Source organism: Lasioglossum baleicum, chromosome 5 (genome assembly GCF_051020765.1).
Source record: "Lasioglossum baleicum chromosome 5, iyLasBale1, whole genome shotgun sequence".
NCBI classification, from domain to species: Eukaryota; Metazoa; Arthropoda; class Insecta; order Hymenoptera; family Halictidae; genus Lasioglossum; species Lasioglossum baleicum.
The window spans coordinates 4,124,334-4,149,874 of NC_134933.1; the positions used below are offsets into that span (position 1 = coordinate 4,124,334).

At 37.6% G+C, this 25,541-nt stretch overlaps 1 protein-coding gene across 3 annotated transcripts in view; it reads left to right on the top strand.

The window, feature by feature from the left end:
- The window catches only part of LOC143208530 (putative G-protein coupled receptor No18), a 96,803-nt gene that overhangs the window by 61,663 nt on the left and 9,599 nt on the right, over window positions 1-25,541 (top strand). For all 3 annotated transcript variants that reach the window (XM_076422979.1, XM_076422980.1, XM_076422981.1), the window contains exons 2-4: window positions 12,556-12,784; window positions 14,311-14,448; window positions 22,455-22,567. In XM_076422979.1, coding sequence (XP_076279094.1) covers window positions 12,629-12,784; window positions 14,311-14,448; window positions 22,455-22,567 — 407 coding nt within the window. In that variant the 5' untranslated portion in view covers window positions 12,556-12,628. The remainder of the gene's footprint in view (window positions 1-12,555; window positions 12,785-14,310; window positions 14,449-22,454; window positions 22,568-25,541) is intronic.

The following is a 25,541-nucleotide window of genomic DNA, read 5'->3' on the forward strand; positions in this document are numbered from 1 at the left end:
TCCGCACTGGAGGCAGATGGAGAGATGTAATTTCGTACACTTGTTAAATGCTATCATGTCTCAATATTGACAAAACATTAATCTTCCAACATTAGTAGGTTCCGAGATATAGGACCTCAAAAATCGCTTTTGTCACTGACTGACTGACTGACTGACAGATCAGCAAAACCTTTTGGGTACTTCCCATTGACCTACAAGCTTGAAATTTGGTACATAGGTCCACCATAACAAACGCTCAAAGCAATAATTATCAAAGTTTGAAATTTTACACCTTAAAGGGGTTGTATTAAAAAAAAAAACATTACGAAATACGTTATGTATGGAGAAAATGAAATATGCCGCATTTCCCATAAGGAACCGTGTAAATTCCGGAAAGAATCATCTGCTCTCTTCAAACGTCCGTACAGCGCCATTGGAGGTAGTGGCAAAAAGCTCAAACTGTTAGATTACGATAAGGTAGAAAATGAAACTAAAATTATAACAAAAAAAAACCAGGTAAAGTTGGGTTCTAATTCGCCGGCGAAGTGTTAATCTTTGATACCTACTTGATAATTGATTCAACAAAAATTGATGAAATCCCAAGAAAAACATCCTGTAAATAGGAGTCAAGTTCCTATGGCCGTAGAAAGTTGCGAGATCAAACAAAATACGGCCAAGTTCGTTAGCTTAGAAATACCTCTTGCAATACTGAAAAAAGCGTTTGTAAAAATAAGTTTAAAAGAACGTTATTTAATTTTTAATGAATTACATGGAGGGCTGAATTATTCTAACTTGGCCACTACCTAACACCTTTTATGACCATTGGTTTAAAAAGTAACGGCCAAGTTTAAATAATTTAGCATTCCATGTAATTCATTAAAAATTAAATAGCGTATTCTTAAACTAATTTTTACAAACGCTTTTTTCAGTATTGCAAGAGGTATTTCTAAGCTAACGAACTTGGCAGTATTTTGTTTGATCTCACAACTGTTTACGGCCATAGGAACTTGGCTCCTGTTTACAGGATGTTTTTCTTGGGATTTTTACTTAAAAAAGGACAGTTCCTCGACTCCCTACCTACTTTGAACAATTTTGTTTACTAATTATATTAAATATAGCTCTCAAACTTTCTTGTAATTTATATTTTTGTTTAACGAAAAAAAACTTAAAGACTTGAATAAATAAAGGAAGAACCAAATACGTACCTATAAAAACACGTTTCACTTACATTTTCCTTTCTACGACGCGACGTCGAGTCACACTCGCCAAAGAGTGCAAAGGGTTACATTTGAATATCTTGTAATCTTTCGTACACCTTTTAAAAACGAAGAACTTTTTCAAAATTGGACCCAACAGCTTGAATTTTAGTTTTATTTGAGACGTTGGAAGGATTAGTTTACTAGCCAATGCGTGTGATGAGTAATTTGTTATTTCGGAATTTTTAATCATAATTTTGTGATTTTTGCCATAAATAAACGTTGGGGACGTTTCCGGCGAAAACAAAAATGTTTTTCATTCATTCACTGTTGCCTGCTCGTGGTCGTTCTCGATGACACGTGTAACCGATACAAGTGTTTTAAATTGGACAGCACCATCCAACTGGAAAATTGCGCATTCAGCACGAGCAATTTTCAATGTTCCTCCGAAACAGTGTCATCACTTTGAAACATCGACAATATTAACAGTTAACCTACAGTCCTCGACAAAATAATAAGACACCTAGCATATTTTTTAATTTCTTGTATTTAAAGGTGGAAAGTGTACACTCCGTTATATCCTGAATACTACATACTATCGCCAAAGTAAACACGCGAAATCTTAGGATTGTATCGCATACCATAGCAAAATTAGAGAAAGATATGTGAACACGGACTGACATTGCTTCGACAAAAGTATAAGACATTTGGCTTATTTCCCAATCATGTGACTTCTACCATTAAGTGTTCTACTCCAAACGTATTCAGACGTTGAATCTTGTGATTTTCTTACAGTATAAGTACATTTATTACAACGAAAAATAAATAATGGGTAGAGGAAAGCAGTTAGATGAAAGTGAGGTCGATCGAATCGTCCTGTTGCGCTCGGAAAAGTACAGTATTAATAAAATTGCGAAATTATTAAACAGAAGTAGGTGCGCGATATATAATATGTTAAAAAATCCAAGTGCTTATGGAGAAACGAAAAGAAGTGGAAGACCTAGCGTTACTTCCGAACGTGATAAACGTGCAATTTTGCGTGTCGCGTCGAATTTTAGGGACACAACAAGACAAATAGCCGAAGAAGCAGGTGTGAAAACAAATCTAATAAATGTACATCGCATTTTACAAGGAAACAAACACATTAAACGGAAGAAATTAAAACAACGGCCACCCTTAATGGAGAAACACAAAGTAGCACGACTAAAGTTCGCTTGTGAACAAGTCCACTGAATGAAAAACTCGAAGAAAGTCATTTGTAGTGTCGAGAAAAAATTCAATCTAGATGGCCCTGACGACTGGGCCTACTACTTTCATGATTGCAGAAAGGAAGAACTCCATTTACGTTGCCGTCAAATGGGTGGTGGCAGTGTTATGATATTGGCCACTATTGGTTACTATGGAAAAACAAAAATAATCTTTTTATTAGATGGGGTGAATACTAATAAATATATTGAACTAATAGCAGATCAGTTAAACAAGCCTGCAGCTCGTATCACGCGCTGTCACTATATTTTTCAATAGGATAATGCAGCAATCCATAGTGCAAAAATCTGTGAAACAATTCTTTTCTTCAAAAAATATTAATATTTTCGAATGGCGCACTCGTTCTCCCGATTTAAATATTATAGAAAATGTGTGGGGAGATTTGTCAAGACGATTCTACGCGAATGGGAGATAATATAATAACGTAAATGAACTAAAAGAAAGTATAAATCACAATTGGACACATTTAGAACAAAAACGAATCAAAAAGTTATATAAAACTATCCGAAAGCGATTGCTAGACGTAATTCAATTCAAGGGAGGTATCACAAAGTATTAATTTTGTATTTTTATTTGCTTAATCAAACATTTTTCTGTTAGTGTCTTATACTAGCTTTTGTCGAATTAATGTCAGACCGTGTTTACATATCTTTCTCTAATTTTGTTATGGTACGCGTTACAATGCTAAGATTTTACATGTTCACTTTGGAAATAGTATGTAATATACAGGATACACAAACGAAGTGGACATTTTCTACCTTTAAATATAAGAAATTTAAAAATATGCTAGGTGTCTTATTATTTTGTAGAGGACTGTAACCGTTCGCTTACACTGTCCAACACCAAATTTGATTTCAATATACTGTTGGGTCCTTCTTATAGAGTTTTTTGCGCTGATTCCGAATCTGGTTTTAATTTTTTTCCTATACGTCCAGTTTTTGAGAAAATGGAGTTTTAAAAAAAGACATATTTTTCAACTTTAAACAAATATTGCGATGTTATTATAAAAGATATTGAATTGTTGTTTACAGCAAAAGATTCTGTAGACTTTCCCGAATACAGTGATATCCAATATTAATACATTATGATTGTTTAAACATGTTTAAACAATGATTAAAGACGGAGATGCACCACTTTTGCACCAATTTTTGCGGATATTTTCGAATTTATCTCAAAAAATAAGGGTCCAGCGAAAAATTGAACTATACCACGCGAAAGAGCAGACTTTTATCTTGAGAAACCCCCCTGTGAAGTTTGCATGGTCGACGTTTTTACCGAACCAGAAAGCAAAATATCTTCGCCCGACATGCGTTGACGCCAGTGGTGCTCTTCCACTAGCGCGGTCGTTCGTCGGGATACGGCGCGGCGCGCTGCGATGAAACGGCGCGTGGCTATAAGCGCGCAATTATGTCAGCTTACTTAAATGTAATATTTTATTAAATGTTATATTATTGTTATTTATTATTTATTAGTATATTTATTCTGTATAAATTATTTTTGTATTTTTTAATGTTAGTCTCTCGTTTATAGTATATTTAATACAAAAATACCTTTTGTAACAAAAAAATAATTTATTCACACACTACACTATTACACTATTTACAATGCTAATATATATGTGTACACTATTCAGATATAATATACTATATCGATTTAATATGGAGCAAACTATTTTAATTATGTATTTAAGTCAATAAAAATAGTCCCGTTTATATTGTGTTTGGACTTATTTTACTCGGAAGAATCTCGAGTGTTCATTGGCACTATAATTACAATACATAGATAAGACGACAATTACTGAAAATAAAATTTTTCAGTCACCGCATTGCAGACTTTCCTTACATTGTATGTATTCCGTTGTCCGTAGACCGTCATTTATTTCAAAATATGTATCGTGTTGGTTCTTAAGAAAACTGATGCCAGAGTTCAGTTTCGGCTTTGTGTTTGTTGAAATCAGTCGTGTCAAGCATTTCAAATCTGCATTGCTACGTATAAAACTTCATAAAAAACATTTATAGTTATTTATAGTATTTTAGTTGTTCTGTATATAATATATGTATTTTAGTAGTGTATTATATCTGAATAGTGTACACATATATATTAGCATTGTAAATAGTGTAATAGTGTAGTGTGTGAATAAATTATTTTTTTGTTACAAAAGGTATTTTTTGTATGAAATATACTATAAACGAGAGACTAACATTAAAAAATACATAAAATAATTTATACAGAATAAATATACTAATAAATAATAAATAACAATAGTATAACATTTAATAAAATATTACATTTAAGTAAGCTGACATAATTGCGCGCTTATAGCCACGCGCCGTTTCACCGCAGCGCGCCGCGTCGTATCCCGACGAACGACCGCGCTAGTGGAAGAGCACCACTGGCGTCAACGCATGTCGGGCGAAGATATTTTGCTTTCTGGTTCGGTAAAAACGTCGACCATGCAAACTTCACAGGGGGGTTTCTCAAGATAAAAGTCTGCTCTTTCGCGTGGTATAGTTCAATTTTTCGCTGGACCCTTATTTTTTGAGATAAATTCGAAAATATCCGCAAAAATTGGTGCAAAAGTGGTGCATCTCCGTCTTTAATCATTGTTTAAACATGTTTAAACAATCATAATGTATTAATATTGGATGTCACTGTATTCAGGAAAGTCTACAGAATCGTTTGCTGTAAACAACAATTCAATATCTTTTATAATAACATCACAATATTTGTTTAAAGTTGAAAAATATGTTTTTTTTTCAAAGCCATGATTTTCAAAAACTGGACGTATAGGAAAAAAATTAAAACCAGATTCGGAATCAGCGCAAAAAACTCTATAAGAAGGACCCAACAGTATATTGAAATCACAAAAAAAGTTGAAATTTGTTGGACAGTGTTATCGAACAGTTTAAGGGAATGTCTGAGATGTACGTTTAATGGCATCTGGTATTTTGACGTAAGTGGATCGTGTACCTGGTACATATCACGGAAATGTCTCCGACATTTATTTTATGGCTATATGAAAAAAAGCTGTTTGGAACGTAGTAAACTGTTTGTTCACAAGGCCATAAATACCGGAGATATTTACGCGATCCCGTTTACGTGGTCGACCCTGTTTAGCGATCCCGTAAAATTCTTTTGCCTAACCGTGGAGGCGTTCTCCTCATTTTCGAACGAGCTCCTGTGTAAAACAAGATGGCAGATAGCTCGGGGCTTTAAAAACTTCCCTACGCGGACTTGGTGTAAATAAGAAATTTAAATATTAAACCAAGCCGCAAGTTCGTGCAGCTTTGCTTTATGAGATATTGCTGCATTAAAAATCATGGTCTTTTCTTCTGTCTGTTAGATGTTGCTATATTATAAATTATAATCCATTTGTACACTATTTCCATTATTTCTTGTCTTTCACTATTTACAAAACGAAGTGAAGAGACCATTGGCGCTCCGTTCGTTCCAATATCAACTATCCTTTTTCAATCTTTCGCATTCAAAATGCCAGAGAATTTCATATTAAGAATTTATTGCGTTGTCTATATGCATAAACATTTTATTTTTTTATTTTATTTTTATTTTTTTTTATGGAAGTTTACAGGTTGATTCTGGGAACTTGTCCAGTTGCTGCTCTTTTTTAAGTAATAATAGAACAAAATTTATACAGGAAGAATGACTTTATTTTTTATTTGGATTCACCTGGAAAGTTAAAATCAGAGTAATTACTAAAATCAATAATTACTTCAAGAAGAATTGAACTCTCTGCAACGTCTCTTCGATCTCGAGTTTCTCGTTGTTCATCGATCATCTGAGTCGCGTAAATTCGCAACTTGTGATTGTTCGCGCCGCCCGTCTCCATTCATATTCATGGAACAATGGCGGATAATTGACGGACAAGTTTTAAAGATATATACGCGAACGTTACAGGAGCGCGTGCACATTCGCAACGAATTACTGGATGCAAATTCCCCGCGTGCACGTTCGAGAGGATCCGGAGAGTCTCGACTAGAGAGAGAGAGAGAGAGAGAGAGAGAGAGAGAGAGAGAGAGAGAGAGAGAGAGAGAGAGAGAGAGAGAGAGAGAGAGAGAGAGAGAGAGAGAGAGAGAGAGAGAAGAAAGAAAGAGAAAGAGAAGAGAGGAGCGTTGTACCCTGGTAAAATAAAGCAATTCAGAAATGATAAAAGCGGATCGTTCCCCGTACATGTTAAACGCTATAGAAACTCGCCGGATAAAGCGACGAAGAATATACCGGGCTCATCGTCTGCAGTGATCCACCGTTGTTTTCGTTGCATCGACAGGGAAATCCATCTGCGTTCGAGCCGACGTCATATTGCGAAGATTATGGAAACTGTCGAGTAGCTTCAGAGAAGAAGCCAAGGAATATTGTGCGTTCTCGTACCTAAAAACTCGTAAAAACCGTTTCCGAGTTTTCCAGCATGAGACGATAAAAAATGACCGACTGTGTTCCGCGATTAAGGAGAATAAAAGTGTTGCATTGTTGCGGGCCTTTTTAGCTGTTTCAGACGTGTTTGAAGAATTCATGGGAATTTTAATCTTAAGCATTAGCGCTCAAGCGGTGACTCGAAGTCAGCGCTAACAATTGCTGTACGATTACTCACAATATTGTTTACATTATTAAATATATTGGTATCTAATCAGTAAACCGCGGATTTGATGCATTTATGATAAAAATGGGTAGGTCTAATTCTTGACAGTAAACAAATTTGGAGAATTTAATCTAGAGAAATTAAATATTTACTTATTTTGCATAAAGATCCGCAGTCTACTAAACAATTACTATAGTAGGAAGAAATGTTTAATTTTCGATTAAAACAAAAATTGAACCGAGTTCGAAAAAACGCACTAAAAAGTATAAAATAATTTCCGTTTAATTTATGTGAATACACACACACGAACTTAAATACAATACAATCTCTTCGGAGGCGGCGCAAAAATTAAAAATTTTCCAAATGACAGATGTTGTTGATTATGATTTCATTGGAATATGGTGGACTTGGAAATCAGTAGGTGGGAAGAGAAGATATATTAATATGTGAAAGCATGTAGAAGAATTTAAGGATTTTCGTAATTTCCAGTGTCGAAAATTTTCAATTTTGCGCCGCCTCCGAAAAGATTGTATTGTATTTAAGTTCGTGTGTATTCACATAAATTAAATGAAAATTATTTTAGACTTTTTAGTGCGTTTTTTCGAAGTCGGTTTAATTTTTGTTTATAAATTTTTTTTATTTCACACTTTTTATCAAGGGACCAATCGGGAGATATACCCTACACTGATTGGTCCATCCATCTCGGAGTAATCGGTGAACATACATGCAATGTAGGATCAAATATATCTTTCGTCTGAATATTCACAAATCTCCGTCTGAGATTTACAAAAACGTCTTTCTCTGTCAACCGTCACATTCCAAATCGTAATTTATAAATATCTGAAAGCCTCAATCAATAACGGTAACGACGTCGCATTCTTAGAATATCTAACATTTAGCGGAGTTCACAACGGCATCACCATCCTACACTTTCGCAAATAAAATCGTAAGGAATAAAAAAATGCAAAATTTTTTTTCACGGGACCACCTCGGGGACATGCTCTACAAGATGCAAAAGGTTTCGTTCCGATTGGTCCATCCATGTCGGCGTAATCGGTGAACATACATAGAAAAAAAAGCGAAAAAGAAGGCACATACAGATCGAATTGAGTAACCTCCTCCTTTTTCGAAGTCGGTTAAAAATAGCTCCGACTGCAACAGGATAATTAATATTTATCTAACATTTATATTACTCCATTGATTACTAAAATACACCAATTCTGACCGTGACGTGAATTCAGAACGTCGGATTTGTTAAATTATTCAGTCAGTCGCAATCAAATCAGCAATAAAATGAAAATCGAACAACTCACGGTATGTAGCCATTCGGTACAGGTACTCGCGATTTTCCCGAGGTATTAAAAAAGTTCCCGGGAAAGTCACCTCTGCTTGAGCTATTCGTGCCACGTCCCTTACGCGAGGCAGACCTGAGAAAGTATAAGAGGGTAATATGAAAAGAACCAAAGATGATGCGAGAGAGTGATGCAGAGGGTTAGCTACTCTTTTATCAGACTGCAATAAGCTCTCGTAGATATTTTTACTGAGCAGAAATTCTTGAACATTAATTGGTTGTTACTAGACTGCGGATCTTTATGCAAAACAAAAATGGTCTGCATCGATTACAAGCCACAGGAACCAAAATAAAAAATTCTTTCTTCTTTTAAGTATCTTGTCAAGCTGAAACTAATACATCGGTGTCCTTAATATGACCACTGCTTTAAATTGTACGTGACTATTTTTGTCACAAATGCATCGAATCCGCAGTCAAGTTATTAATACTATTAATTGAACACTGATTGTTAACATAGATGACGGTGAAAATATTGGGTTGGGGAAAAAGTAATCCATTACTTTTACCTTTATTTCAAGACTTTATTTAACATGGTTCGGATTGTCCGATTTGGGTCAAATATGCGCCGTTCTGTTCGATAATTTGTTGCCATTTTAAAGGTAATTTCATAATGCCGCTCTCATAGAAGCCCTGGTCCCTATTTTTCACAATCTTCTCTTGATGCCAATGTCTTATCACTAAGGAAGTTTTGCAAGGATAAAAAAATATGTTTGAACACGATCTTTACCGCGACCTCTGATAGAACGAAGGAATACTTCTTGAAATTTACTCTCCTGTTTAAATTAACTGATAAAAATTTGAGCGTGCTTCATCATCGAAATTTTCATTTTAGGTTCGCGGGGAATGCAATAATGTAGCTAGCCCATCGTTTCACAACGCATGCTCGAAATTAAGCGGCATAACATGCTCGTACAATATCCAAGAAATAAATGCAAGCGAAACTCTAGCTGGTAAGATGGGATTTTAAGCTTGCCATGACATAAATTTCTGCATGTAATAAAGCTAGAGACATCTGCTCAGAGTAATTTCTGGCCGTGCAGAAACTGGCTCAGACTCATCTTAATTTAGTCAGGGTGACTCCTAAAACGAAAAAAACGAAGCAAACACACACACGCACAGAGTTGTTGTTGTCTCTTACGCAAGTTGTGGCTTCCTAATTTAATTATGCGACGTACACCGACGCGTTCCGTCGATCGTATAGAAGTGTTCGGAACAATTTCTTATGCTCTAGTTTCATTTCATCCGCGACGCTAATGAAAACGCTCCTAGTGTCGTTTATTTAAAAAGCAATCTAGCTTGTTGCTTCGTTCGGATAAAGAGAGAGAGAGAGAGCGAGAGAGAAAGGTGCATATTGTTTCCAGGCCGGATGCGGTAGCGACGCGTTGCATTCGTGTAAAATAAAGTAAATTCGCGAGTCGAGCACGCCTACAAAATTCAATCGTCTAATTCCGCAGAAAAAAAGCGAAACAGTGCTCTAAAACAAATATCGAATTGATCCCGGCTCACGGAAAACTGAGTCGAAACTAATTCGACAAATGGATTGAGAAAATGTTGTTTCTGGGGAAAAGTAGGTTTAGGTGCTCCGAGGACTTGTCCTCTGGTTTCTACTGTTATTTCGTGGTTTTGACAGTGAGGGAGTCTACAAATCACTTGGTTGTTGTTCCAATCGAAAGGTGTTGTAATATACAGGGTGTCTGAACATTCCTTCAACATCTGGAAATGGTAGGTCCTGAGATCATCCGAAGCGACATTTTCCTTTGCAAAAATGACGTCCGCAGCTTTCTTTAGGAGTTATTAACTAAAAACACGGACCAATCAGAGCGCAGCTACAGCGGATTGTGCGTGGTTTTTCGTTAATAACTCCTTAACAAAGCCGCGGGTGCCATTTTTTTAAAGGAAAATGTTGCTTCAAATGATCTCAGGAACCTCCTATTTTCGGATGTTGAAGGAATGTTGAGACACCCCGTTATTCTTACACGCTCAACCGCGTTATTTTTACATAACTTTTTTGTTTTTACATATTTCTTTACGAAACTTTTGGCAACGTATTTGTGACATTTTTCGGGTTGAAACGAGACCAAACAAGACACAATTTGAGTCATATTTACTTGTCTAATTGACAATTTCATAGAACCTCGATTATTCTTCAATCTAAAGTAAAATGTAATAGAGCACGATTGATTGTACGAATCAGAGATACTTACTACTATATATCTTGAATTAAACAAGTAAATACGACCGGAACTGCATCGTGTTTAAGATCGCTTTAATCAGAAAAATCTCACGAATGTGGCAGTTAAAGTTCCGCATGCAATGTTTCAAACGATGAAAGGGAGCAGATCGAACAAAGGATCGCAAAGGGAGAAGTTGGTCGTGTTTATCAATCGGCGACAATTAAAAAGCACTCTGTGCATTCGTCGCTGTTTCCGCGAAAGTTTCAGCAACTTTTCAATCGGCTTAGCTGTTCACCGAGAGAAAAGAGCAGGAGAGAAGGAGAACGACGGCGCGGTGGCGTTATAAAAACCGAAAGTGCAACGCGGAGAATATAGTTCCAAGTCATTATGCAACCAGAGCTGTGCGGAGAATGCAGCGCGCACATAATTCCGATGCGGAGCATTGTACGACGAAACGCCATGCTCAACGGAGTTTACCGAGTGGGTACATTTCGAATGAAACGCTTTCTTCGACGGCACTTAATTTTCCGCAACCGCATTACGTAGCAATTTCGCCCCGGAGAAATTCCGCGTGCAGCGTCGCGTCGCAGGGCGCTGCGCGGCGGATGCATATCCCGCGGAAAAGAATAATCCTCGCAGCTGGAAACTCCGGGCGCGATTTAACCCTTCCACATAATTCATCCAGGAACCAGACGCGCGCAGGCTTTTGTTTTGAAAAATTAGTTCGCCTATGCGGCCAGACCGTCGCGCAGCCGCAAAATTTATTCCTGTAATTCTAATCGTAATTACTGTACCACGCCGCACCATTACGCGCACTGCTATATGTATGTAGTGCGTTTCAAGTCGGACCACCTCGTGCCTCGTGCACGCCTTTCAGGTTTGTTAAAATAGTAGAAATTTCGTTAAGGATTTTTTTTTTTGAAGAACTGTTACACTTTTGAAGTGAAACTTCTTTTGGCAGGGTGTAAGCCCAATTTCGCGTCACGGAATTCGCGACACGAAAATGCGTAACGGAAGTGATGGGGATGGTTAGCCAATCCGCTTTCGAGCGAGAGTGTGGTGGCACACTCGAACACCGCTAGATACATATACGTACACCGAATTGCAATGGTCCGGTATTTAACAAACCACGTCTCGCTAATACGCATTTGGGGCCCCTACGTGGGCACAATCGCTAGATAAAAGATCAATCTAGTGAGGACGTATCCCAATTTGGCTTACTTTTGCGTTTTCGAGACGTAATTTGCATTATTCGGCAGACTAATTAAAAATTAATAATTATTAATAATTATTATTATTAATTATCATTTCCAATCTTAATTTACTTCTAAACATTACTAGACTGCAAGAAGTTTTACTTCTGCCGCGCGTGGTTTTCCACGCGTATGTTTTTTTGTATTATAATAGGATTTTGCACTTATTAGGATTTGCACGGCCACGATGCCGTCTAGTAAAATAATGAAAATCGGTTTTTTTTGGAATTATGTATTTTGTTAGTCCTTCCGGAGTACTCTCTCAATTTTATTTGGAATTGCGCAAAACTGTTGGATTTATAGCTCCCAAAGTGCAGTCGTATTGCGTGGAGATAATAGACGATTGAAAGTTTGAACGCGTTTTTCACGAAATGAAATTTCCGAAATTGGTGGCGAAACAATTTGAAAGACTGGTGGACCGATTTTAATAAAATTTAGCGATAACACTCTTAACACTATTATCTTGATGGAAGAAATTTTAATATTTTAAGGAATCGTACTAAAAATCGCAAACAGGGGAAAATAAGAAGAAAAAGTTTTTTCAATGATTGACTATATGGTGAATATCAGAGTGGTTTCAGCCAGCACCTCAAAGTCCCAATAATTCACTTTCGCATTGCCAATGGCCAATGGACCCGCTCGACGTGAAAGGAGCAATTGGCAGGAGCGACAGCCCTCGTGGAAAACCTACACTCCTTGCCATTCGTCGTTCGGGAATCATTCCAGATGATTTGTCTTTCAGGAAGCTCCATGATGTTCGGAAATGCGGGAATTGGTAAGCAGAAGTCATCGTCAATGGACCGGGGATAAGCACCATGGCAAATCAAACGGGTAATTACTATGGGGACATTTATCAGTGGAATCGCACGGTGTCGACGGACAACCGGGACACGCGGATGGAATATTATCTACCGAATTGGACGGACCTTGTTCTGGCTGGGCTATTCACCATGCTGATTATCGTCACTATAGTAAGCAACAGCTCAAACCATTAACGCGCTATCCTTACAACTAAATCAATTGTATTTTTCTGTCCCGTTCGGAGCTGTCCATTTTTGTGACAAAATTTTTAATCTTCATGTTTTTCACATTATTGCGGCAAAATTTTCATCGTCTTTTACGTTATTGCCGTAAAATTTTAAATTTCGATGTTTCACATTATTGCGGGAAGATTTTGAATTTTGATGTCTTCCACATTATTGCCGCAAAATTTTGAATTTTGATGCGTTTCACATCATTCCGGCAAAATTTTTCATTCCGACGTCTTTCGAGTCTTGTAATTTTGTGGGCGTGTTTGTTCGTGTTCACAGTATGTACATAGTGCACACCTTTAGCGCACGTAAAAGAAATATTAAAATCGATGTTTCGACGCTCCGAAAGGGAAGCCAGTATTTATTAAAACGATTATATCTCAGTGGTTCCTTTAAGATTTCGCTCCGACGTATTTCCTTCGAACAGCACCGCACCGGTCCGATATTATTTCCGACAGTGTTTTTTATCCGCAAGCAAGACGGGATTGCTGAAGCCATATTATGGAACACCGGGAAATATTCTTGAAGGAATTTCATTTAGCCAAAACCCGTTTCCCCGCGTCTTGTTCTCCTTCCACGCGCCTGGGAATTAAATTGGAATACAGACGTTTAGCCCGCGGTGTCCGAAAAATTTTGCTAACCTACGAAACCGTCCCAACACGCGGACAGTCGCCGTTGCACTTTCCGTTTTGATCACGAATCAAGAATTTTTACAACATTCCGTATTTTACGAAGCTCCCGAAAATTTTTAATTTCTTTCCCTTCTACGAATTCTTTTAATTCTACCACTTGAATTTCGGCTATCCGGTATTTCGGCATCGTGCGGATTTTCCAGTGCTCTCCTCGTCTCCCGGTCATTTCGACGCTGTGCTTCTTTCCTCCCCGAGCTTCTGCGTCTGACAGTTCCTTATTCCATGTTTCTTTAAACGCAACGTCTTCGACAACGAAAACGAATTATATGTTTGTTTCTGCATAGTCTTGCTCGAACTCGAGATTGCGAGACCGAACCTGCAAGACTTTTGCAATGTGTTGTTTCGTTTAGTGGCTAGTGTTAATTTTAACTTAAATTCTTTTCCCAACAATTTCCTAATATTTTATGGGTTTTATTCTGTTTGCACTTGTTGTCCTTGTAACGAGCACAGACTGTATACAATATTTTTACACCCTGTACATTGGCTGGGAGGTGTCCAATCACTGGACAGGTCACTGCAAGTAGAACGATAGCCAAACTATTCGTATTCAGCAGGGGGCGTGCTCGACGAATTTTCGAATTCGATTTGCTCGGGAACGAGGTCTAATTTTGCGACTTACTTTTCCATGTAGATTCAGCCGCGCCGGGTCCGGACATGGGTCGCATTTTATGGCTGGAAGATTACAGCGATAGAGCCGAGGAGATTAATCTTAACCTATCCCGGTCACGATTAATTCTCGGGTCACTGTCACGCGTGTTTTCTGTTGTGCCGTAGGTGGGCAACACCCTGGTAATTGCCGCCGTGATAACAACTAGGCGCCTAAGGTCCGTTACTAATTGTTTCGTGTCCAGCCTGGCCGCTGCGGATTTATTGGTTGGCTTGGCCGTTATGCCACCGGCGGTATTACTGCAGGTATAGTACAATATAAGCGGTATACTCGAAGGTGATAGGCGCCCGCGAACGTTGTAACGTATGCGTGCACGAGGAGGAACCGGAGCCTGTGACACCAGAAACTTGGAAACTCGTATCATCTTCGCTAATAAGCTACTTCTTACGTCGCGCCCCTGCACCGCGCGCAACACCTTACGCAAAGAATCGTCTACTCTCTAATTGCTACTTCTCTCTAACTGACGCACAGTGGCCCAGAAACCGATCTTTTTGGACAAAAATCTGCCGACAACTCAGTTTTTCATCGATTCAATTGGAATTTTTTTTTGAATGTTCGTGAAGGACTATACTTTGATGGCGTGCTGCGCGAAATACAACTTAGATTTCGAAAAAGGATTTGCGAGAACCGTAGAGGAAGAAGAATTAAAGGCGGCAAGGAAGAAAAAAGCGCATAATTCTTTGAAAGAGCTATCGATCACAGTTGATGTTGTCAAACAGGGAGCTGGTGCATCAAATACTGGGAACGTGGCCCGAACTTTCTTTAGAAAAGCCAAATCAGTTGCTGCAGTGACTGAATTAAACGCGGTTATTATCATAAGATTGCATAACATTCTGCAGGCATTACATGTGACAAGAAAACTGATTCAAATTCAAAGAATATTGTTCGGAGACGGCTAAATTGTGCATTAAAATTTATCCATGGTATAAACTACCTCCATCAGTTCATACGGTACTGCAACATGGAAGTGAAATACTTGCTACATTTGAACTGCCAATTGTGGATTCAAATCACGAGCTGAAAACTCCCGAATGTGTTGCCGCAAAAAGACAAGTATAGATATTATACGGCATATGTTATTATCATCCGATCCACTTATAAGCTCTCTAAGAATAAAGGATGGCAAGCACAAGGAAGTTCTTTCTCAAGAAGCGAAAACGCTGCTGTTGGATCAATAAATTAATGGTAAGTCTCACAAGTGCCGAATGTAATTCTATTTAATTGGTAATTCTCAGGGCCAGATTTACAATTTAAAATTTTGCGTTTTAGGGTTTAGGGTTAAGAAGTGTCGGCAACTCATGCAAATTTATAGTACGGGCAGATGAAGTATCGGAGTTATTGAGTTTTGTAGATAAGGATTCTTGATTTCTTGTGACAGTTAACGATTTTCGCGCAGCACGTCATCAAAGTATAGTCCTTCACGAACATTTTAAAAAAAATTCCAATTGAATCGACGAAAAACTGAGTTGTCGACAGATTTTTGTCCAAAAAGATCGGTTTCTGACCCACTGTGTGACGCTGGGAACGGTGGGAAAATGTCTAATTCTACCTGAATAAAAATCATTTTTCTCAATTATTGAAAAACATATTTAATCGAGAACATGCAGGGTCTGTCCGGAAAGTAATGCGACCACATTTTTTTAAAAATCTATTGAATATATGAGTACAAACCTTTAAAATTCTTCAAAGTAGGATCCTTGGGCGTCGACACATTTTTTCTAGCGCGATTTCCATGCTTCGTATGCTCCCTGGAAGGCGTTATCGGGAGCCTCTCGTAGTACCCTCGCCGCAGCCTCGTCGAGCACTTCCAACCAAAACTTTTCCGTAGATTACGCGGAAAACAGTAAACGGTACTTCTTAGTTGGATCACAATACTTCTTCAACCCCCGTACAATACTTCTACAACCCCTGACTTGTCTCCCGCCGACTTCTTCTTGTTTTGAAAAATTAAAAATGTGCTAAAAGGATGCCATTTTGAAAGCGTGGAACGCGTCAAAGAGGCTGTGACGAGGGTACTAGGAGAGGTTCCAAAAAACGCCTTCCAGGGAGCATACGAAGCATGGAAATCGCGCTGGAAAAAATGTGTCGACGCCCAAGGATCCTACTTTGAAGAAATTTAAAGGTTTGTATCCATATGTTAAGTAGATTTTTTTTTTAAAACGTGGTCGCATTACTTTCCGGACAGACCTTGTGTATTACCTTGTATATTATATTATTTCAGTAGACTGCGGATCTTTATGCAAAATAAAAATTTCTTACCTGAATTGCAACAAACTGTTTCAAAGTTCTTTTATATTCTTCTAATCTTTTTTCTGTTCTTTTTCTCCTCATTTTTTGTCGTCAGTGCATAAAATTTGCAGTCTAGTAACGAAGATTGAACCGAACAGTTCACAGATAGTACAATTTAATTACAGATCAATTTCCGTGCTTAAAGTCAAGAAAATGTTCAAATTATCAGTGTAAATATTTTCTGTCCAGAATTCAATTCTGCGGATGCTCGCGCAGAAACGTTCGGAAGGATGGGTAGAAAGGATTGAAAATTGAAACGCTTGTTGCGTGTCCCCTTTCGAGCGTAAGTAGTACAAGTCGATGATAGCGTGAGAATTTCTTGTTCGCTCCACGCTCGCTGGAAAACGCCGCGTTCTTCGGGCGCTACTGCAAAAAGCTTTCCTATGCAAACGAACGTTCCCAGATTTCGGAGTACGTTACCGTTACCGCATGCTGAAAAACATTAAGGCAATATGCCACGCTATAAAACCAGAATGTCTGCGGTCATGAGCCGCAGCTGGGCAACAATCGAAGTTTGACAGTGTGACCTGACCCGCTGTCTCTTAAAACTCAAATATTTCGTCGCACAGTCGCTTGCTGAACTCGAATATTCATGCTCGTATTTGCATACAGAAAATAAAATGCGGAAGGTGTGCGACGCATAATTACTCCGATTGTCTTTTGTTCTGAAATTCTTTCGTGTTCTTCTTAAAACAACGTTCGATTTAGTTTCTGTTCGTGTATTAATAACTCCTGCAATTTTTAACGGAATCTATCATAAAAATTTGTACTATTAGTTTGCATAAGTTTAAATACATCTGGAAATGTTTATCTTACTAGGTCGAATGGTTTGCTTGAAATTAATTCTTTTTACACTATGGTACCCTCTCATGAAGCTGAATATAAAATTTGAAAATTCTTTGGCGTTCTTCTTGAGAGATTGTTTTACTTACAATTAGTTTCTAACTAATCGTTATAACAGTTTCTAACTCCTGCAAATTCGAATGAAATCTATTATAAAAATTTATACTATTAGTTCAAATATGTTTAAATACGTCTGGAAATGTTTAGCTTACTAGGTCGAATGGTTTGCTTGAAATTAATTCTTTTTAAACTATGCTATCCCTGCGAAACTGAGTGTAAAATTTGAACTTTTCTATGCAATTTGGAAAAAATAAATTGTTTGCCTTCTTTTTTGGATGATTTGGCGGTATATTCGATGTACTCGGGTTTCTTGGATTATATCGGCGCGGGTTTAACGGTTTAACGTAACCATTCGGAATGGACTTGTAAATTTCTCGTTTGTTCACCGAGTGCGTTTATCATTCGCCTCGGCTGCATTAGAGACAATTACCAACATTGATCGTTCGTTCTTCTTGAACGGCGCGGCGAGGAGCAATTTTGCATATAGATTAAAACCGAGTTCGGGCATAATGAATGCTCTTCGATACGACGCAGTCCAATCATCTAAGTCCTACGGAGACAATTCTTAAATGTCTGCTACTCTCGTCGGGATTGGTTTTCTTACTTATGGTGATTATATGTCTGAATATTTTATTACCGCAGAAATGATGCGAGACTCTCCGAGAAGATCGCTTCTCAAGCAGTTTCTGATGGAAGTAACAGTATTATTATACATATTATCGTATATAACGTTGGCAAATTTATTTAGCAAATAAATAGCTGCAGAATTCATTTCGACAAATATAATATACTGATTTCTTGAAAGTTGTGATCATTCAAAAATATTTTTAAAATGTTTTTTGTTGGAGGTACATATACTCCTACTAAATTAATTTGAATTGGTAACTTCAAATTCATTTATTATACTGAAATTACGTGCTTTCAAATACGTTTCTGTCTATCTAATTGTATATCAAAATAGCGATAAATGTGACTAACAAAAATTAAAAAACTTTTCACTATTGTGTTAGATGCAAAAATTAATTTGAAGCTTTTCTACTTGATAAATGGCGAATACATTTCTGATGCAAAAATTTGTTAGTTCATTGTGCAACTTAACTTGCAGACAACTGGCAACCTTTCTCATCGGTGAAATTCGAATCCGGCACGAAATTATGCGATATCGGACGAAATCTTTTTAATAAAGTAGATCCAGTTTTTTTGCAGGTTAAAGACGGAATGAATGCGATAGTCGAAGGAAAGCGTTATCGAAGAAAGAAGAGATGCCGAATGAAAGTAACAATCGTTACGAGCCCGTAACAAAAGTGCCCTCCAGACACAGAAATAATTTATTCGCGTCTCCTTCTGCCAAATAAAGTAAAAACTTCCGGAATAATTAACGAAGCTCGACTGAAACGGAATACATTACCGCGCATTCAGCTCTACCAGTGCTCGCTGAACACTATTAAATACAAATGAATATCTGATACTGATTATATGCAAAACGCCTACAAAGTTGAATATTATAAGATAAACTGAAGAAGATATATATATATATATATATATATATATATATATATACATATATATTCACAGCACTTGTGCATCTGTGTAACTAGACTGCGAATCCTCATTTCTCTAACATTACAAATCTGAAAAATAATATTCATCTTTCTCTTATACCGATCTTATAAATTTTACACTACTCTTATAAAAAGCAGTATCTGCAGACAGATACATGGTCTCTGAAATAATTTCGAAATAGTATAAATATCGCAGTTAATATTTTCATCGTCGACGCCAGGAAATTAAACATACACAGGGTGGTCCATGCAATAATAAAAGCAATTAGAACTCCACGTCTCTGAACATACTTGAAAAATGGCAGAAGCATCTTAGCTATTATTTTTATTAGTTTATCATTCCGCCATGGTTGAAACAAGAATATCAGTGGAGGTTAGCCGTCGACAGTTTCTTGCAGCAGGATGAGCAATAATTAACGTCGAGATAATTGCAGGACGAGCAGCTCTCGGTCAAAGTTCAGAAAATCGGCGGATCGCGGTACATTTTCGATTGCCCGCTTTCAAACGAGAGAACCGATTAGGCAAACGCGTTCAAGAATTGATAGGAGAAGTTGGTCAGAACTTTCATCAAATTTTCTGGCTCTCGGTCGCGTCGCGTCGCAGAGATTCGACGTTCTATCGTCATCGTCCGACTTGAAACGACCTAAAGCCTCGTACGTAATGGAATCAAGCATTAAAGACGTACAATGCGACGGTCACATGGAACGCGATCCATCTCGACGCATGTATCTACACAAGCGTGCACGGCTCGTCGAGCTGCAAAACGAGGAAACAGGTACAATGGCGATTCTTATTTTCTCCCCCGTCTTTTTCTGCGCTACGTATTACAGACTGTCCGTGAAGATGAAAAGTATTACGACTCGAGCAATACCGCCACTCGAGGAAAAATGAAAAGAGATTCCTCTCGAGCAATAATAAAAAGAACCTATTTAGCTTGATCAATTCGGGAATCCTCTAACGCGTTCAATCCTCTGAAGCTTTCCAATGAATTTTCTATAAATAACACTAAACCTTTTAGCTTACAAAAAAGACAAAACTGGATTTATTTAGATTTCGTGCAATTTTTATTACGTTCTTGAATAAAGAAATTTGTCGAATCAATTTAACGCAAGCAACTTCATCATATTTCTATAAATGTAAAATGACAAATATAAAACGTTTAAAAAGTTCAGTGTTAAAAATGGATTTTCAAGCTGGCACATACTGAGTGTGCCAAATATGTGAAATGTTACGAGTTCTACAGACTTCCATTATTTTTCAAATTAAATGGCAACCGATGCACAAAGATAAAAAAAATTGGAAAAGGTTGCAAAAGGATGAGCAGCCGTTGCGGAGTTAATCTCGATGCCGGATGTTTCAGGTTCGCATAAATATGATATACAGCCTCGTTGAAACTTCTGCTCTAGATTTGCGATTCATTGGAAATCAAGTAATCAATGTTTCCAAGTTTCGACGGAGTTCCTGTGAAAAACGGTTCCTCGCTCCATCAATTAAGCATGGCCCTGAGACATTTAATTTTCTGCGACCTAACGTATGTACGTCTAACGACATTCTTTGAGAGTGCACCTATTGTTGCGTTTGGGCAGTGCCATTCATCTAGGAAATATCGTTTCATCGACCCAATTCGATGCAAATTTAATTGAAATTGTTCGTAATCTTTTCTTATTTGTGTAGTTCATAGCTAGACAGCGAATTTCATGCGTTTATGACACAAAATTAGTAGATACAATTTAAAACAGTAAAAACATTAGAAGAATTTCAAAAGACGATTATATTTAGTATATTTAGAAGCCTATTGATTGTTGTTGATTACGCTATATCTAAGAGGAACTCAAACAACTAGGTGTACAAATTAATTCGTGGCCCTTTCTTCATTCATTTACGTCTTGGAAGTAATCTGAATAATTTTCTGTACGTTTAGGCCATTTTACAGAATTCCATTTCGGAAACTATCGTAAATCAAGGTTTTATTCATCCTGTCTCTTATATTTTTTTTCTGTCTTGAAGAAGGTATCGACGAATGACGTTGAAGAGAACAATACTGGTGATAATCTGAAGAGTCTAGGTGTGACGAGTAATGCATAGCGCGTTCATGTCGGAGCTGCGATAGAAGCCATAAGAACGTCGATCAGAGCGGGCGCGGCGATAAAATCTGCGGAAAAATATCTTTCTTTGGTCTGTTTATAGTGGAGCTGTGATATAATAGTACAATTTCAGTCGTTCAATGTTTCACAAAGAAGAACCACGCAAACATCATTGATTCTGAAAGAGAATTACCATTACATATCTCTAAATCCCACAAAATGGAACATTGGGGTCATTCCATGCCGAATCGATCACTTTTTGCAGGCACCATCGCCGATTTTGTTCTAAATGAAATATGTTGTAGGCCATGTGAAATTAGGGGGGGCTTAAGTTTTATATTTTTTCCATAATCCTTACGTCCACCCTACACAATGATCCTAACCATACTTCTTACCATATAAACCCTCCTTATCCCTCCCTGATGAAAGAAAACCACCACCTTCTCGCGATTTCCATTGAGCAACGACACCATTTTTGTAGGACACATGGTTCCTATAAAAACTAATATCTATAAAAGCAGTCATGATTAAAAAGGTGTTGTTGTCCAAGAGTGGTTACTAATATTGTTCTCCAGGTACAAATAGAGTTATTTAATCGTATACAGTCTGCTGGTATGTTCTCGAGACCAGCGATATAGTTAACGGACCATAATAGCGGTGCGCTCGACCCGCCTCTATCTGAAACGGGGGTACACGGCGTCCTTTACCAGCTCATTGTGACGCCAATTTTAATGATACCATCTTTTCCAAGGGCTCATTTTAAAGGGGAAACTTCAAGGAATATAACCATATTTTTTTCAAAATTTAAATCACTGAGCCCCATCACCGAAAAAAACGCAAAAGAAAAATTTGTTTAAATTTTTCGACATTATAAAGTTGATTTTCGAGATTGAAAATATTATTTACTTTCCGAATAAAACAAAAAAAAATTTTGCTCAATCGGACAAACAGTTCCCGAGATAAAAATTCGTAAGCGAGGCCCGTTTTCGTCGAAATGGGCAAAAATTGAAAACTTTGAAGGTCTGCCATTTCTAAAAAATTCGAAACCGGCAAAATGATGACTTAAACCCTCCCTAATTTCACATGGACTACTACATATTTCATTTAGAACAAAATCGGTGATGGTGCCTGCAAAAAGTGATCGATTCGGCATGGAATGACCCATTTGGGAAAAGTCAACTGAACGGTCACCATTGTGCGTACCTTATTCACGCTAAAAGACATAAATTTAAAGAGTCTCGTAATTTATTTCATCTCGTGGCTTGAATAAAACAATCAATATGCCTGGTTTACAAGAAAAAAAAAAGTTTAGAAGCAAGCGACAATTAATCAATTGAAAAAGCTACGGATTAATTAGTGCACCTAATAGAACCTGAGCCAGCTGCTGTGACTAATATAACGAATTTGACAAAGCTCACAGGTGGTACTTGGGAGCTGGGCGAACTGCTCTGCGATTCTTGGGTTTCCCTCGACGTCCTCCTCTGTACTGCCAGTATACTATCTTTATGCGCCATATCCATAGACAGGTAAGTTGTCCACAGTGTTTCGGAATCGCGGCACGTAGAAGGGACTAAATTACGAGACTGGTTTTTCTTATGTACATCGAACAAACCGTCTCACCAACATCACCCGCCCCAATCCCTGTATCAACGAGGAAACGTTTTCCCCAAGTCGAATCGATCAAGTGCTAGCTTCCAGTTTACTTGGCGAGAACATCAACGATAGAGGATCGACCAAAGTTTCTCCGAGATTTTGCAGGACAGTCAAGGAAAACTGTTTACCGCGGATTAACACCCCAATCACGTCCCTGACTTGTGTTCTGTCCGAGTGTATCCCATCGATCCCGCACCAATGCAGCGCCGAAAATTAGGCTTAAACGACCCCTTATTTTCTATTCGTCTGTATCGTAACTACACTGCGGATGTTCATGCAATTTGCAATTTTTCTAGACGAATTTGAAATCTGTGAAATTAAATACAATCTTGTTTTATGCAATAAACTGCAATAAATCTATAAAATCTATAAAATAATCTATAAAATGCAATAAATCTATACAGGGTGGTCATTTTATTTGAAGACATTGAAATATCTCGAGAACTATGCATCGGATCAAACAAAACCCCCTGGGGGTGGGGGTGGGGGAAAATAAACAATTTAAACGGGAACCCCCATTTTTTATTGCAGATTTGGATTCTCCAGAAAAAAATACACTTTGACCTAGGAGTTTTTGCATTTTGGTTCACAGTTGGCGCTGTAATGGACAAATCAAAATGGATAAAAAATCATTGAAAATTGGGGATATTTCGAGAAAATAAAAGTAGACGTATTTGATATTTTTAAAAATGCTATTCAATAACACCATAATTGACCCCCCAGCCCCACCTCCTGAGGGGGTGGGAGAGGGAATTATTTCAAAATCTTCAATGGGAAACCCTTTTTTATAGCAAATCTTGGTTCTCCATTGAGTTGATATTATTAGTGTAATTTCTTTCACAGCTGTCGCTGCAATCGAAAGCAGTTGGAAAAATTCATTTTGGTTTGTTTATCAATAAATCAAAAACTACTTTTAGCGTTACCCAGGAACAACGACATGGACGTCGTTGGTGTTATTGAATAGCGTTTTAAAAAATATCAAATACGTCTACTTTTATTTTTCTGATCTGATGTGTATTTCTCGAGATATCCCCAATTTTCAACGATTTTTTACCCATTTTGATTTTTGTCCATTACAGCGTCATCTGTGAACCAAAATTCAAAAACTTCTAGGTCAAATTTGTGTATTTTTTTCTGGAGAATTCAAATCTGCAATGAAAAATTAGGGTTCCCATTTAAGTTTTTTATCATCACCCACCCCCACCTCCAGGGGGTGGCGGTGGGAGGTCGAGTTTGGTATCATTGGATGTCCCCCTTCGCGACGAACAACTTTCATTACCCACTTGTTTTTATCCGATGCATAGTTCTCCAGATATTTCAATGTCTTCAGATAAAATGACCACCCTGTATAATGTGTTAAAAACACAACAGTTCCTCTATGTATACCGATTTTCACCGCCATTTTCCCGGAGTAATTATAATCATGGAACTTCTTTAACTCCGTCCACATACCTATGTGTATACATACCTGAAAATATTTTAGTGAATTTTTAAAGAATTTTTTGCACGGTATAAAGTAAAGGTATTTAAAAAGGAAAAAATTCTCTTTATCGATTTTCGTTGCAGTTTTACCTCGTGTAACTGCAATTATGAAGCCTGTTCAGGCTCGTTCGAATATTACAATTTTTGAGAGTGTTTTAGTAAATTTTTGTAGTTTTTTTCGGACAGTCAAAATTTGCGGGGATTATACGCGAAAGAAACACTGTGCATATTTAGTTCGCGTGTTTTCAAAATAATAATCAGGGTTAGTTACTGTAGAATACAGTTTGAAATTTGTCTCCTGTGATCAAAACTACGAATCACTTTGCATTAGACGACATTACCAAACGATGTGATGAAAATTATAAATTGCATTATTATGCATATTGGCTGATTAACAATTCCTATGCGAGCAAGTGATGCATTAAAATTATAATAGTCTGCTCTGCATCGACTAATGGTGATAATAACTAGGCCTTTACGAGCGTGTCGTGACTGATGCCGGTAACTGACAAAATATTTTTGATTTCACGTACAGATCTACAGTTTCTAGATTTCAAAATATGTATCTCCCATCATCCCAATTTATTAAAATTTTTCAGAGAGAAAGTAAATTTTTATCACGCTGTTGTCTCTCGCGTGAGCGATACAAAATATTTTCTACAGAAAGTTCCGGTTTCCGTATTTCAAACCTAAATCATTACATATTGTATGTATTACATTATTTCCATTTATTGAAATTTTTAAAAAACGAAGCAAATATTTATCAAACTGCTATCTGGCGATGCAAAATATTTTTATTTCGTTCAAAGATTTGCAGTTTCTGTATTGCAAACTTATATCTAGATCTCATGGGGTGTAGGTAGTATGTATGCGTGGTCTGCGCGGAAAGGTTCACTGATCTAATCACATAAAAATGTTCCCGTTTTCCCTGGAGGCTGTCGAGATTTCCTCTTCAAAGAAGTCTCCTCCTTTCTGTGTACATCTTTTGTTTCCGTCGCGTATCTTTCGCGTTTGGAAACATTCCTGGAGCATCTCGTCGACGAGTTTCTCTTGCATGAAACAATTTCAAACGATGATCTTTGAGCGTTAACCTGAATTTAGTCGCTGCAGCGAGAGCTCATAATATTTCTGGCAAATGTGTTCGCCAGGCTATACAGTAAAAAGTACAAAGTAAAAAGGGAGATATAAAATCGATATACCAAGACATGAACAGTTTAGGAAGATCCAGTTCGGGAGTGTTCGATTGATTAAAATTGTTCGTTCGCATAGATCACTGGACATAGAAAGTTTCGCGAGGAACCTGCAGCTGCGGATCGGCTCGGTAAACAGCTGCGAAGATTGATGGTTCTGTAATTGTTCAAGAAC